At 39.1% G+C, this 16,321-nt stretch overlaps 1 protein-coding gene across 1 annotated transcript in view; it reads right to left on the bottom strand.

Moving 5' to 3' along the window:
* SLC49A4 (solute carrier family 49 member 4) overlaps positions 1–16,321 on the bottom strand; it is an 84,168-nt gene that overhangs the window by 44,332 nt on the left and 23,515 nt on the right. Inside the window, exons 3-4 of the mRNA XM_066241386.1 lie at positions 11,849–12,114; positions 3,730–3,859 (exon numbers count right to left, since the gene is read on the bottom strand). Of these exons, the coding sequence (XP_066097483.1) occupies positions 3,730–3,859; positions 11,849–12,114 (396 nt within the window). The remainder of the gene's footprint in view (positions 1–3,729; positions 3,860–11,848; positions 12,115–16,321) is intronic.

Here is a 16,321-nt window from a genome sequence, read left to right as displayed (position 1 = left end):
CTCCATAATGGTTGTACTACTTTACAGTCCCACCAACAGTGAATGAGGGTTCCTTTTTCTCCACAGCCTCTCCAACATTTGCTATTACCCGTCTTGTTGATAATAGCTAATCTAACAGGGGTGAGGTGGTATCTCATTGTAGTTTTGATTTGCATGAAATAGGTTTTTATTTATTTATTTACCCATTAAAAATTTTGCATTGATCTGAGAGGGCAGAAAAGAGAGAGAGAGAAAGAGAGGGTAGGGAGGGAGAGAGAGGGAAGCAGCAACTCGTTCCACTTAGCTGTGCACTCATTGGTTGCTTCTTGTATGTGCCCTGACCAGATATCGAACCCACACCTCGTGCGCCAGGATGACACTCTATTCACTGAGACACCCAGCCAGGGCCAAGGGTTTTTTTAATAGAGAAGAAAGATCTTACACTTTATGATTTAAATAGAGAAAAAGCTCTTGACTTTAGCACGATTAGAAGCAAACAGAGAGTGGTCCCAGTGGTAATTTTAAGTTGTCTATTCTTGTCAGAACAAACTTTTATACGGCTCCTTACCTTAAAATCAATCCTTCAATTACCTTTCATTTCCCACAGAACAGTCCCAAATTATTAGTATGGCATAATATGACCCTAACCTACCTCTCTGGCTTTATCTAACTGTTATCTAGTTTCTGGCTTGGCATAAAAAAAAAACTTAAACAGCATTAAAAAAAAAACACTATCATTTTACCGTCATCTTACAAATGTGTGCCATTGATAATAATTCAGTTTAACTGATATTTTTTCTTTTCCTATTATATGGAAGACAATGTGCTAGGTATTGTAGAGACATGGTTTTCAAAAGTCTTTTACAGTACTCAAATATACTTTTACTTTGCGACTTACTCATATACACATACGTATAAACCGAAACAAAAATCTCACAAAAGATATGTATAAAAAAAAGATATGTATCATTACTTTAAGTGATGCACTAACATTTTCTATTCTATTTAATTATAATCTACTGTTTTATTTTAAAGGTAGTCCATCTACTATTACATTAGTTTGTCTGTGAACCAAAGTCTGAAAAAAATAACATTATTTAGCTACACTAACATGGTAGCCACTAGGGTGGCTACTGAACACTTGAAATGTGGCTAGTGCAAATGGAGAACTAATTTTTAATTTTAAACACAACTTTATTTTTTTGGTAGAACTACAATTCACTTTAACTGCTGCACTGGGCAAGATACTACGGTAATGTGCATGTTGTCCTATGTGTGGCTTCTAGTTTTATAACCTGTCACTGATCTCTTTCGGTATCTAAACGAACTCAGTTTTAAATATGATTTATGTAACGATATAACATTGTAATTTTCTTTTTTTTTTTTAATTTTATTTATTCATTTTAGAGAGGAGAGAGAAAGGGACAGAGAGAGACAGAGGAGAGAGGGACAGAGAGAGAAGGTGGGGAGGAGCTGGAAGCATCAACTCCCATATGTGCCTTGACCAGGCAAGCCCAGGGTTTCGAACTGGCGACCTCAGCATTTCCAGGTCGACGCTTTAACCACTGCGCCACCACAGGTCAGGCTGTAATTTTCTTATTTGAATAAAATAAGAGACTGGAAGGAAATACGTTGCAAATTTCACAATGAATGGCAACTGCAATTTCCTGCAGCAGGGCAAAATGATGTCTGCTGTATGAAAAAATTTTAAGATAATTAAGTGGATAATATTAATAGACATGTTCAACAGATACACAGTAAATTTTTTTTTTTCATTTTTCTGAAGCTGGAAACGGGGAGAGACAGTCAGACAGACTCCCGCATGCGCCCGACCGGGATCCACCCGGCACACCCACCAGGGGCGACGCTCTGCCCACCAGGGGGCGATGCTCTGCCCATCCTGGGCGTCGCCATGTTGCGACCAGAGCCACTCTAGCGCCTGGGGCAGAGGCCACAGAGCCATCCCCAGCGCCCGGGCCATCATCTTTGCTCCAATGGAGCCTTGGCTGCGGGAGGTGAAGAGAGAGACAGAGAGGAAAGCGCAGCAGAGGGGTGGAGAAGCAAATGGGCGCTTCTCCTGTGTGCCCTGGCCGGGAATCGAACCCGGGCCCTCCGCAGATACACAGTAAATTTTGTATGAAGTTTCTACAGAAGTAAAGTAAGAGATCTTCAATTAAGGCCCCAACAATTGTCTGTAGAATATAAAACCTTTCAAATAATATCAGAGATGTATTGATTCCAGGCTTGAAAAATTGCAGGTACTTATTTTTAACTTTAGATAAAATGGTGCAACATGAGAGACACTGGTCAATTGTTAATTAAAAAAAAAATTTTTAATGCAGACCAAGTATTTCTAATGAAAATGTAGTATCTGAGTTGAGATACGCTGTAAGAATAAAATAAATACCAGATTCCAAAGATTTTATATGAATAAAAAGAATGTAAACTATCTCAATAATTCTGAACATAGTTTATATGTTAAAATAATATTTTAGATATACTGGATTAAATAAAAGATGCTAAAATTAATTTTTATCTGTTTATTTTTACCTTTTTTAATGAAGCTACTAGAAAATTTAAAATTACCTAGCACATGGCTCATATTACAATTCCTTTAGACAATATTACTATAGAGGGCCCAAAGACACAGTTCTCGACAAGGAACTTACCATCTGGTGGCAGAGGAAGAATGGAAAAGAAAGAACCAACCAGGGGGAGTTGATAATGAATCACTAAACACTTACCACAACTAACTGGGCAAAAACTTTGAGTGATAAGTTCTAATGGCCCAATTGCAAATCATAATTACCAGTGATGATCCATATAGTCAAAAAATCGAATTCAGTACTATACAGCATTTGAGCTGTCAGGACAGAATTTAATCTAATTACATTTAAATTATATCAATAAAATATTTAGTTTCTCAAAGTATAATCCTACTGGAGATGTATAAACATTATTTATTTCATTCACTTTGTATTGACAAGCATTTGTTTATTTTGTGTATTAAGAAATACAAAATGAATAGAAAGAATTTACATATTAGGAAAAATATAATAAACATATAAAATCTATGATTTCAGAGACACTATTATTATGTAATATGGTTCCTTATAAAAGAAAATTATTTAAATGAAAGATCTGAGCCTGACCAGTGGTGGTGCAGTGGGTACAGCGTCAACCTGGGACACTGAGGACCCCGGTTCGAAACCCAGAGGTCGCCAACTTGAGCACAGGCTCACCGGCTTTGAGTGCAGGCTCACCAGCTTGAACACTGGGTCTCTGGCTTGATTATGGGATCATTGACATGATCCCAAGGTTGATGGCTTGAGCTAGGGGTCACTGACTTGGCTGGAGCCCCCCGGTCAAGACACATCTGAGAAACAATCAATGAACAACTAAAGTGATACAACTACAAACTGATGCTTCTCATCTCTCTACTTTCCTCTCACTTCTCTCCCTCCAGCTAAAAAAAAAAAGATTTGATTTTAAAAATATTAAGTAAATAACAATATAGGTAGCATGGAGAGAAGACAAAAATTTATAGAGGTTTTTGTTCTGGGTAATTTTTTAAGATAGATTTCTGATTTGTAGTCCGTCTAAAGTATGTAATCAATTTTTAAAATCAATTATTTACAACTTGATAAACAGGTTGCTAAAAAAATTTACTATTTTAAATTATCTTAAATAAATGTGAAATTATTTTCAAGGTGCTCGTTAAAACCACTCAGTGATTCTAAGTATATTTACCTTAATAGTCTACAAAAGCTCCGCCGATAACTCAGCCGCTGGCTGGCTGCAGCAACGCTGGGAGGAAGAGGAGGCCGGGACGGGAAATAAGCTAGAGTCGCAGAAAACAGTAAGCAGACAACTCCAAATTCTGAAGAAAAAAACAAGTAAAATGTTAACCAGACAACACAAAAATTCAATATTCCAAGTATTAGTTATCCAACCAATATTTATTGAGCATCAACTAAGACCTAGGCATATGAAGATAAGTAAAACACAGTACCTAGCCAAAATAGCTCAGTCCCGCGAGAAAGATAGTATGTGAAGATATAAATGTCAGCAGGTAAGGAGTCGTGCCATAAGCAATGAAGTATGGTGGTACTACTGTACACTATAAAGACAAAACGACTGAGGCAGTAAACAAAAGTTGCTCTATGGAGAAAACATATTAAAAATCAACAGTACTGAACTGTGATTTTGAAACAGGTCTAGGATGACTGTCTAAAAAGCATGAGCCTCAGAAATAAAGAATATGAGAAAATTGATAAGAACAGCAGAGGAGAAGGTCTGTTTAATCAATGATATGATATTCTGATGTAGGACAGACTCAATTTACAGGCTATATGGGACATTTGAATAAAATAGGAAAGCACACAAAATAAGAAACCAAGAGACAGAGAGCAAAACTTATAAACATCAGACTAGCTCATGTAGAATAAACAATCAGAACTAAAATAAACATCTTAGTTTGGCAGTATCACAGAAGGGGAAGTTCCTAGGTGTCCAGATCTTTCTCTTCAGAGAACTTTCCTAGAAGTTCTAACTTTTGTTAACTGCCTAATTCAGAAGAAAAGCCAGGAAGCCCAGAAGTATACAGACTTGCCTATGCCGTTAATTAACTTGAATGCACTCTTTTTGGAACTTGGATGAATCACTCTTTCTAGGCAATAAAAAGATTAGATTAAGTTATTTCCAGAGAACCTTTCAGTAGGATAATTCTAATTGTAGGGTTATAGTCTTAACAAAAGGCACATTCCTTCTTCTTTTTTTTTTTTTTAAGTGAGAAGAGCGGAGATAGATTCCTGCATGCGCCCCAACCAGGATCCACCCAGCAACCCCTGTGTAGGGTTGATGCTTCCAGGGGTCCCCAAACTTTTAACACAGGGGGCCAGTTCACTGTCCCTCAGACTGTTGGAGGGCCACCACATACAGTGCTCCTCTCACTGACCACCAATGAAAGAGGTGCCCCTTCCAGAAGTGCGGTGAGAGGGGGGGAGGGATGGATAAATGGCCTCAGGGGGCCGCATGTGGCCTGCGGGCCTTAGTTTGGGGACGACTGAACTAAGCCATCTTCAGCACCCAGGGCTCACTCCCGAACCAAGCACACCACTGGCTGCAAGAGAGGAGGAGAGAGACAAGAAGGAGGGGGTGGGGGGAAGAGAAGCAGATGGTCACTTCTCCTGTGTGCCCTGACCAAGGATGGAACCCAGGACATCATACATTGGGGTGACACTCTATCCACTGAGCAAACCAGCCGGGGCCAAAAGGTACATCCCTATAATACTTAGCCACAGACAATATATTCTTTGTCAATCTGAGAAGCAACAAAAGTTAATGAATTATTTTAATTTATAGCTATTTTATTTATTAGTAACAATGAATAAGCACTTTTCACATGCTGGTTGGCCACTTATATTTCTTCTTCTGTGGTTGTCTTTTTTTTTTTGATTTTATTTATTCATTTTAGAGAGAGAGAGAGACAGAGAGAGAAGGGAGGGAGGAGCAGAAAGAATCAACTCCCATATGTGCCTTGACCAGGGAAGCCCAGGGTTTTGAACCAGCAACCTCAGTGTTCCAGGTCGATGCTTTTACCCACTGTGCCACCACAGGTCAGGCTGTGGTTGTCTTGTTCACATACTCTGCCCATCTATCTCCTGGCATTTTTATAAGCAGCTTGAGATATAATTCAAATAACATACAATTCACACATTTAAAGTGCACAATTCAGTGGTTTTTAATATATTCACAATTGTGCAACCATCACCACAATCAATGTTAGAACTTTTTCATCATCCCAAAAAGAAACTCTGTATCCATTGCCCTTACAAATCTCCTAGCCCTGGGCTACCATTAATCTACTTTCAGATTCTATGGATTAGAATATTATGGACACTTCTTATAAATGGAATCATGTACGTGGTTCTTTGAGGCTCTTCCACTTGGCATGTTTTCAAGGTTCATCCATGCTGGAGCATGTATCAGTACTTTACTCTTTTTTTGCCAAGTAATATTCCATTGAATGGATATACCACATTTTTATATTCTCCCTGTCGTTAGCTTAATCACTGTTTATTAAGAGGAATAGGGAAAATAGATAAAAGTAAGGTTTGAGGTGGAATTAATTAAAATATAAACAGTTTTCAGAGCAAGCCCATCAGGTACAGCTCCCTTGGTTTGGGCACCAGTATGATTTGTTTTTGTGGCTTCTCAGGGCTTGGGCCAATGTCAGCGTTTTCCTGTTGGGCTTAGAACACAAGCAGAAATATTGAAGAAAAATACATAGTAAAGGCCCTTTCCAAATGATCTCTCCTGTGGAGGCAGAGGACAGATGTGCAGTTTGCTTTAGGGTCCTTTTGAAAGGTGTGTAAGTTTTTTTCCCCAAGCAGAGGCCTCATCCCTGAGAGCCTGGTTCTGTTCCTAGACTCGCCTTTCTCATCCTGAGTGAGCACAGAGAGGTCTGGAAACTGGGAGGACATTTGCAAAATATTTTCAGAAATTCAGTAGATAGGGAGGGACCTGAGCTTCTGGCAAGTAGGAAAGGAGGGTCACTCGACCTACATAAAATAAACACAGAGCCTTTTCCTCAGGACAAACACTGCCCACAGCACAGCCTGGCCCCTGGGAAGAGTGAAAACAATGGAGGAGCCAGAAAACCCAAGCACCAACCCTGATTCTTACTCCACCTTCCTTCCTTTGTTAAATTCATTTTCTGAACGCTATTGAAGGGAGTGAGCAGAAAAAAGACTCGGGCAAGTTGCACAGACATTGTGCCTCGATTTCCCCATCTGTGTGTCACAGGGCCTTTTGGCACCTAACTGCCTATGAGGAACCTTCACTATCAGTGGATGCCCAACCAAGTGGCTTGGGCCAAGGTCAGCTCCCAGCGTGACCCCTGATATACCACATTTTTTAATCCATTTAATTGACAGACATTTGGATTGTTTCTACTTTTAGGCTATTATGAATAATGCTACTATGAACATTCATGTACAAGTTCTTGAATAGATAAACATGTTTTTATCTCACTTAGGTATATACCTAGAAATGAAATTGCTGGATCATATGGCAATTTATGTTTAACATTTTGAGGAAGTACCAAAATGTTTCCAAAATGGCATTTTATGTTCCTACCAGTAATGTATAGGGTTCCAATGTATAACTTCACTTTCTCACCAACACTTATTTTCCATTTCGCTGATTATAGCCATCAGTGTGTGTGAAGTTTATGACATTATGGCTTTCATTTGCATTTTTCTAATGACTAATGACAGTGAGCATTTTTTTTCATGTGCTTGTTGGCCATTTGCATATCTTCTTTGGAGAAATGTCTATTTAGACCTTTGCCCCCTTTTTAATTGGGCTGTCTTTCTGTTGCTGAACTGTAAGTTTTTAAATTTATATTCTGGATAATAGTCCCTTATCAAATATGTAACTTGCAACTATTTTCTCCCATTCTGTGGGCTGTATTTTCACTTTGTTGATGGTATCCTTTGAAGCACAAAAGTTTTAATTTTGATGAAATCCAATTTACATATTTTTTTCTTTTGTCATTTGTGATTTTGGTGTCTTTTATAAAAAGGTTTTGCTTAATCCAAAGTCATGAAGATTTACTCCTATGTTTTCGAGTTTCTAGTTTTAGTTCTCATATTTAATTTACAATTCATTTTGAGTTCATTTTGTGTATGGTTTAAGAAGGGGTTAAAATGAATTATTTTGCTTGTGGATATCCAGTTATTCTAGTACTATTTGTTGAAAAGACTATTATTTCACCCATTAAATTGTCTTGGCACCCTTGCGAAAAGTGAATTGACCATAATGCGATGGTTTATTTTTTGGAATCTCAAGTCTGTTCCATTGATTTATAGTTTATCTTTATGTCAGTATAATGCTGTTTTGATTAGCATGGATTTGCAGTAACTTTTGAAATTGGAAAGTGTGAGTTCTCCAACTTTGTTCTTTCTTAAGATTGTTTTGGTTATTCTGAATCCTTTGCATTTCCACATAAATTTTAGGATCAGCTTGTCAATTTCTGCAACAAAGGCAGCCAAATATTAATTGGGATTGTATTGAATTTGTAGATAAATTTGAGGATATTAGCATCCTCACAATACTAAATTTCCTACTAATTAAACATGTGATGTCTTCCCACTTACTTAGATCTTCAATTTCTTTCAACAGTGTTTTATAGTCTTCAGAGTGAAAGTTTTACACTTATTTTTAAAACTTTATTCCCAAATATTTTATGTTTTTGAGGCTATTATAAATTGCATAGTTTCCCTAATTTCATGTCTGGGTTGTTCATTGCTAATGTATAGAAGTACAGTTGATTTTTTGTTTGTTTGTTTGTTTGTTTTGTTTTTATTTTTTTTAATTTTTTACAGAGACAGAGAGAGAGTCAGAGAGAGGGATAGATAGGGACAGGCAGGCAGGAATGGAGAGATGAGAAGCATCAATCATTAGTTTTTCGTTGCGCATTGCAACACCTTAGTTGTTCCTTGATTGCTTTCTCACATGCACCTTGACCGCGGGCCTTCAGCAGACCGAGTAACCCCTTGCTCCAGCCAGCGACCTTGGGCCTAAGCTGGTGAATTTTTGCTCAAACCAGATGAGCTCACGCTCAAGCTGGTGACCTCCAGGTCTCAAACCTGGGTCTTCTGCATCCCAGTCCGACGCTCTATCCACTGCGCCACCGCCTGGTCAGGCTGATTTTTTAATATATTCATCTTGCATTCTAAAACTTATTTTTAGGATAGACTTGTTCGTTCTTACTGAACTTGTTTTTTTAGATCTAATATGTTTTTAATGGATTGCAGAGTATTTTCTATATTCACAATCATGCCATTTTCCATAGAGATAGCTTTACTTCTTAAGGATCATTTCCTATTTCATTTTCTTACTCAGTCATCCTGGCTAGAACCTTTAGCACAATGTTTAGTAAACATAGCAAGCGTGGACATCCTTGTCTTGTTTCTGATCTCAGGGGGAATGCATTCAGTCTTTGAGCAATAGCTACGACCTTTTCTGTGGATTTTTCATACATGCCCTTTATTAGGTTGAGGGAGTTCCTGTCTCTATTTCTGATTTGTTGAGTGTTTTTATCTTGAAAGGGTGCAGGATTTGTCAAATGCTCCCCCATCTATTAACATGATCACGTGGTTTTTCTCCATTATTCTATTAATATGACATATTGCATTAGTTGAGTTTTGAATGTTCAATCAACCTTGCCTTCCAGGAATAAATGCTATTTGGTCATGGTGCATAAGCCTTCTTACATGTTGCTAGATTTGGGTTGTTAGTATTTTTCCAGGACTGTGGGTCTATATTCCTAATATTGGTCTATTAGCCTAATGTCTTTGTTTGGATTAATTTAGTTTAAGAGTCACTAATGTGGGTGATGGGTATACAACATAATCAAATGTCAAAATTACCTGGAAATGTTTTCTCTGAACATATGTACCCTGATTTATCAATGTCACCCCATTAAAATTAATAATAATAAAAAGAGGTCACTAATGTTTTAAAATAAAAACTCTAGCAAATATTTTTAATGGAATGAAGGTTTATGGGACATTTCAGGAAGACAGATTGGCAAACATAAAAACAATGATGAAATAACTTGGTTATCTGCTATACCTAAAAGTGCTTAAAATCCAGTCATTTGAAGCTACAATAATTGCTTAAGTTTTCAATAAGAAGAATGATATAACCAAAATAAAGTTTAAAATTATTTTCACCTGCTTTCAGTTTTATTTATTTACTTATTTATTTTTACATTTCAATTTCTTTTTCTTTAAAAAGAGTAAGGTGTCTACAGGAGTTTTAAATGCTTTCTGTACTGCCACCATTTCTGTTTTTACTTTTATTCCCTGCAAACCATATTTTGAAATGTAAGTCACATCATGTAACTCTTTAGTGTAAGATCCTTCAGAGTACGGCCACTGCTGCCACATGGTGAATTTCAAATCCTTCAGCTGTGTTTAGAAGGCTTGCAGGGACTGGCTTACCTCTCTAGCTTCATCTATCACCAGATCTCAGCCACTCTAGGCTTTAAGTTACTTGAATGTAGCAGGCTCTATCCCTTTACTGGGCTTCTCCTCTCAGCTCTCTCTCTAGTGTATTCTTCTTGCTGCCCACTGTACCTGGTGAACTCCCTGCCATCCCTCAGGTTCCAACTGTGATGCTTCATCTCCAGGAAGCTCTACTTGACCTCTAACATCTAAGTTAGGTGTTCCCCCTTGAGCTCTCAGGGTAGGCGTAGGCCTCTGGTTACAGCACTGACCCCCTCTTTTATAACTGTTTGTTTACCTGTCTGTATCCCTTGGGACACTGTAAGTTCCATGAAGAAGGAACCATGTTTACCTCAGTGCCTAGCACTGTGACATACACATAGGAACTCAAAATATAGTTGTTAAATTAATAAGTAAATAAATTAATACAAAGCTTATTATAATGTAGTTCCATGTCTTTGTAGCCTCATTTTCTGCCACTTGCTACCTACACCCAGACATACATATTTATATCCTGTAGCCACACCTAATTACATGTAGCTCTCTAGACATACTGGGCTCTCTCATACTTTCTCTGCCTTTGCAGTTGCTGTTCCTTCTTTCTATACATGATACCCTAACTCACTTAAGCATTTGGTGAACTCCTATGAAATTCTTAATTTTGCTAATTACAATCTTAGTGAAGCCTTCACTGACTCCACAAACTCTTTCCACACTCAGGCTGGCAAGCCCTTCCAAGCTCTGTATACCTCTATTTGTATTACAACCATCTCATCAGTGATCTTACCAATTTCCAGTGCTTAGCACAGTGGCTGGTATATAATAAACACTTATTGGCCTGACCAGGCGGTGGTGCAGTAGATAGAGCATCGCACTGGGATGCAGAGGACCCAGGTTCGAGACCCCAAGGTCGCCAGCTTGAGTGTGGGCTCATTGGTTTGAGCAAAGCTCACCAGTTTGGACCCAAGGTCACTGGCTCGAGAAAGGGGTTACTTGGTCTGCTGTAGCTCCCCCATCAAGGCACATATGAGAAACCAATCAATGAACAACTAAGGTGTCGCAATGAAAAACTGATGATTGATGCTTCTCATCTCTCTTCGTTCCTGTCTGTCTGTCCTTATCTATCCCTCTCTCTGACTCTCTGTCTTTGTAAAAAAAAAACAACAACAAAAAACACCACTTATCAAAAGTTTTCTGAATGCAGAAGGAAATAATAAACAGGCATATGGGGAAAGGGAGTATATTTAAGGAGATCTGCAGGAGACTGTGAGGGAAGAGTGGACTATGGCTTGACGCTAAAAATAAAGAAAAAGGACCTAAGAGAATGTTTTGGAAAGGTCATTATCCCTTATTAATAGACTAAACATACAGAGAGTAAGAAATGAAGAGAAGAATAAACTGTGGGTGACTTAGGTTTGTCAGATTAGAGAACATGGCCAAGAAAGGGGAAACTGCAATGGAAAAAATAAATGGGTTTAACACCTACCAATAGATGTTTAACTAGTGTTTTTTACTGTTGATCATGATGTTTAGTTTCATATACTGATAAGATATCTAGAAAAGACATTAGACAATGAGCTACACAGAGCTTAACTGTAAATGGATGGGAAGAGTAAAGTTAATAAATAACCTTTCATGTAGCAGTAACACATTTGAAACTTAATAACTTCCTAGAAAGGGTAAATTTCAAATAGGCCTCTCGGTATTATGTAACAAAGAGAGCACATATATGCATATACATATATTAGTCCTCTTAAGTATTTCAGAAGAAGTGATCTGATACACAAAAGCAGGGTGAAGATGACTGGGATAAAAGACAAAGTATAACGGGAAGAAGATGAACTTCACAATACCTGCATATAATACAGTCTCTATACGATCTTTAACGTGGGCCCTGCTGTTTTCTGAAGCAAGAAGAGGCGACGTCCCATTCGGAGCTGGAACAAGCAGTGGTCCAACTAAAAATGCACATGCTCCACCAAGATAACTGAACATGGATGCAATAGCCGTGGCAGTGGCCCGTTCATCTGCAGAAAACCAGGTTGTGGAGAGGAAGGGAGCCGCGTTCATTACGGTGGGACCTGCCAATCCATTTAAAAGCTGTCCTCCATGGATTAGTCTGAAATTAAACAAATTAAACATCTGTGAGGTAGGTAAGCAGGCATTTTTTAGACAAAAAGACAGTAGCCAAACAGCATTTAACTATAGCAGTAAGAATACACATCTATAAATAATACCTCACACCTGAAGGGTAGAGAATGTTGACTCTCTCTGAGAGACATTGAACACTGTAATAGTTACCCCTTGCTCATTTCACAAATACTTACTGAAGCCTATGATTAGTACAACACACCGAACTACTTCCAAATAACCTTGTTTCATCTGTTATAACAATGCTGTGTAGAAGCTATTATTCTCCCCATTTATTGAGATGCGAGAGTGTTGGGCAGATAAAATATATTATGCTTACTTTGTTAAAAATGGCACTGCCCACGTGGAAGCCCATCTCCCAGGTGATGATATTAGTTGCTTGGAATGGGCATAATTATATTAATGTGTGTTGGGGGCAGGCTGTGGGCAGGCAGCATCCTTGTAGCCTGGGGTTTGGTTTTAGGACTAAGCCTTTCCCACCCTTTTTGATGTAGGGTGGTACAGTCCCATCATGCCTCAGATAAGTGACTTTGTATTAGAGACTTCCCTATTTTATATATTGGATTAAAGATTTTGATTTCTGCACTATAAAGTGGGGCAGACCGGGAGCTTGCTCTCTCGGTTCCTGAGATTAGCATTGGAGCAGAGAGCAGGTTGGAGAGCAGAGTAAGGCCACGTGGAGGAGGCCAGGAGAAGCAGCCAAGATGGCGGAGTGCTGAAGGAGAAGCCAGTGTGTGCAGAGTTTGTGCAGAGAGAAGGAGATGGGGAACAGAGGTGAATAAGTCTGGTGAGCTAGAAACCTTTGATTCTAGGAAACTCGGATAAGTCAGTAGCTTTGTGAGCACTGAATGAGTGGGTTTTGGAGCCCAGTGTGTGTTTTTACTTGCCCACGGGGTGCAAGCTAGGATTAAAGCTAATGGCCCACCAGTTTGTGGCTCTGTTGTTTCATTACCGTCTGTCCGAATCCAATGTGAACCTGCATGGGCCAAGCGGCTGTGATAGTGGCCTTGGCCACTAGCCTTACAGAGAGCTCCACACTGAAAGACCAAAACGCCCAAGTGAAACAAGCAAAGCTGAAATTGAAGTCTGACTCCAAAATCCATACTCATAAAGAGACCTAGGAAGTACCACCAGCCCTACAAATAATACAGTTGAGCTCCACATTTCAGGCCTACTCTGTGCCAAGTGACAGAATTACAAAAAAGAAAGAAAAAGGTTTTTCTACTGAAAGAGGAATTGGTGGAGGAATCATATGACCTGGCCTGCAACTAACTGGGTAATATTCCTTGGTGGGATTCCATACTTTCTCCCATAAAATGCAGAGATTAAGCTACATGAGCATGTACTGAGCACCTGCTAGGTTAAGGCACTGTAATCACAGAATCACTAGGTCCCTTCCAGTCCTGGTTCTCTCGAAGAGCAGGTTCTTGCTTCCCTTTCATTCCATTTGTTTCTTGCCCATCTTTTCTCAGTGTTCCTCTCAGAGCTTATCCTGTTTCCGGCTGACCAAACCCTTTCCCCTCATTTCTTCCTCCAGCCCCAACATATACATTCACATTCATGAGTACTTTTTTTTTTTTAAGATTTGATTTATTCAATTTTCAGAGAGGAGAGAGAGAGAGAGAGAGAGAAAGGGGAGGAGCAGGAAGCATCAACTCCCATATGTGCCTTGACCAGGCAAGCCCAGGGTATCGAACAGGTGACCTCAGCGTTCCATGTCGATGCTTTATCCCACTGCGCCACCACAGGTCAAGCATGAGTAGTCTTGAAGAAGAAAAGAAGACAGAAGTCCACAAAGCACAGACCACAAAGGGAAGTGAGCCCACCTCTTCTGTCTTAGATGCAAAGGGAAGGGCAGGGACGGTATACATAACATACACACGATAAGAACTACTTATTTTTTTACTTGTGTTGCTTTTTAATCACCACGTGGGGGTCAATTCTCTTTTTAAACAATTACTACCTTAAGCTATTTTTTTTTTAAAAAAAGGTTTTTGAATGCAGAATGAATAAACAGGCACATGAGAGAGAGGCAGGGCCCTAATGTAGAAGCATAAGTGAATGAGAAGTAAAATAATGTGAGTTAGCTCTGCTCACATTTTTGTAAATGTTTGAAAAATTATTTGGAGGAAAAATAGCTCTTGTTGTCATTACTAAACAAAGACAACTAAAGACGTTTTTAAACCTTCTTGTGCCAGGGGAATTATTTTCTAGATGACAAAAACAATTCTGTGTTTATAAACTGAATGCCTCCTCCAAAAGCCAGTGGATCCCAAGCTGTCATGCAGCAATTTCATCATAGAATTAGTCTTAAAACGATGTCATTAAGTGGTTTTAATCATGACTCTCTTAAACATGACTTGTGATGGAATAGTCAGCACATGATGGCTCATAAAGGTAACTGCTTTGATAGTTAATACTTTTAACCAGGTATTACTGAGTGACTCATCTCATCTAGAAAGAGAAGGGTTGGAATGAGGACATTTTATTATACTTAAAAATGTTAAGAGTAGAAAGAGAACCCGGAAGAAACAACCTATCAAAAAGACAAAACAAAACAAAAAACATGAAAGTGTGAATCCTGAAAGTTAAGGTTAAAACTCAAATTATTGCCATGACTTAACATTTTGTTACCTCTCTGGGGTATCACAGATAAACTATTTTCCAAAGAGCAAGCCTGAGAGTCAGAACGTGTAAGCTTCCAACAGTGGAAGGATTATCCAAGTCCAGTTTACTCAGTGCTCAGATCAGAGTATTTCCCACTACAATGTGGTTCACATGCTGAAGTAGGAACCAAAGCAGGGCATTTCTAAGTCTCCAAGGTCACTGAACTTGGGGGATAAACCTAGAACATACGTATTACCAGTGAAACCTAGAATGAAAACGTGCAGATTTGCTACTCTAAATAATTATGTGCTTTCTGTATTAAAAGTCATCATACACAAACACATTTCACACAAATGAGCTCAGCAGGAGAACTGGGACCGGCAGGATCTCAGGGTTATCTTTCGAATCCATGGGAAACCTGGCAGGGAAACCCGGTCTTGTTCTTACTGGCATCTTTAAGTTTGCCAGAATGCAGTCCTGCTCCTTTGCACATGTGTATCCTCAGGCACTGGCAGTTACTGATATAACTGGTTATAAACACTGTTGTCCTGGTAACCATTATATAACACTAACCTGTACTATCAAGATTTTTATGTTTGTCTGACACTATTTTCTGTCACCTGCCATTAACTATCTCTATTTTATGAAACTGTTTGTAAAAATTATATTTAAAAATAAAATTCAGTTTTATATATAAAACCCAGTTTTTCCATTTAATGGTAATGCAAAATTAGAGGCATGCTTTCTGGGAAAATGCTAGTCATAAGACACAGTAAAATCACATCAAAATTACAATGAACTGTACAATGACAATAAATTAAGATAAATAATGATAAATTATTCAATATAAGGCTGTGTTATTTAACTCATTCAACAGACATGTACTGAATATTCACTATGTATTCTAATAGGCCTACATATATAGGAATATAAAGTTATAGAGGTAAAGCCCTGCCCTTAAGAATCCCTAAAAGTAGTTGAAGCACTATACCAGGAGTAAAAAGAAAAGTAAGGGGATAATTAGTGTTGCCCCTATTGCTTGTGGGGCCTCTGACAAGAGTATCAATGGAGGTCCAGGTAGGTCCTCCTCCTTTGGCCTCTGGCTCATCTACTACATCAGGGGCTTCATACATATGCACGTGGACCTGAAGGTCCAGCTTTATCCACGCTCTGTCTATTGCCTTCCAAACAGATGTCCCTTGGGCCTAGGGAACACAGAGGCATGCACTCTACTCTTGGAGGAACAGACTGGGGAAGGAGGCCAAGGGCAGGGATTTCCAGGGCTTGGGGTAGCTCAAAGGGGGGGGGGTGCACATTTTCTTGGCCTCACAGACTCCTCAGCCCACAAGAAACAGCAAAGCTGAAGGGGAGCCAGAATGGGACACTCAAAGCGTGGAGCCCAGGACAAGGTCCCTTTGGCAGTATTGACAACAACAGTGGGCCCACAGAGAGAATGGTTTGGAGAACTGTTTCTAACCACAAGACAGATACGGGTGAGTGAATGACTGAAAATTGGGCGGGGGGCGGGGGACGGGTAGCGGAACCATAACTATGTAAAAATGTCCAGT

The sequence above is a fragment of the Saccopteryx bilineata genome, chromosome 8 (genome assembly GCF_036850765.1).
Source record: "Saccopteryx bilineata isolate mSacBil1 chromosome 8, mSacBil1_pri_phased_curated, whole genome shotgun sequence".
NCBI classification, from domain to species: domain Eukaryota; kingdom Metazoa; phylum Chordata; class Mammalia; order Chiroptera; family Emballonuridae; genus Saccopteryx; species Saccopteryx bilineata.
Note: the sequence above shows the minus strand (reverse complement) of the source record. Positions and strands in the feature narration are given on the sequence as shown.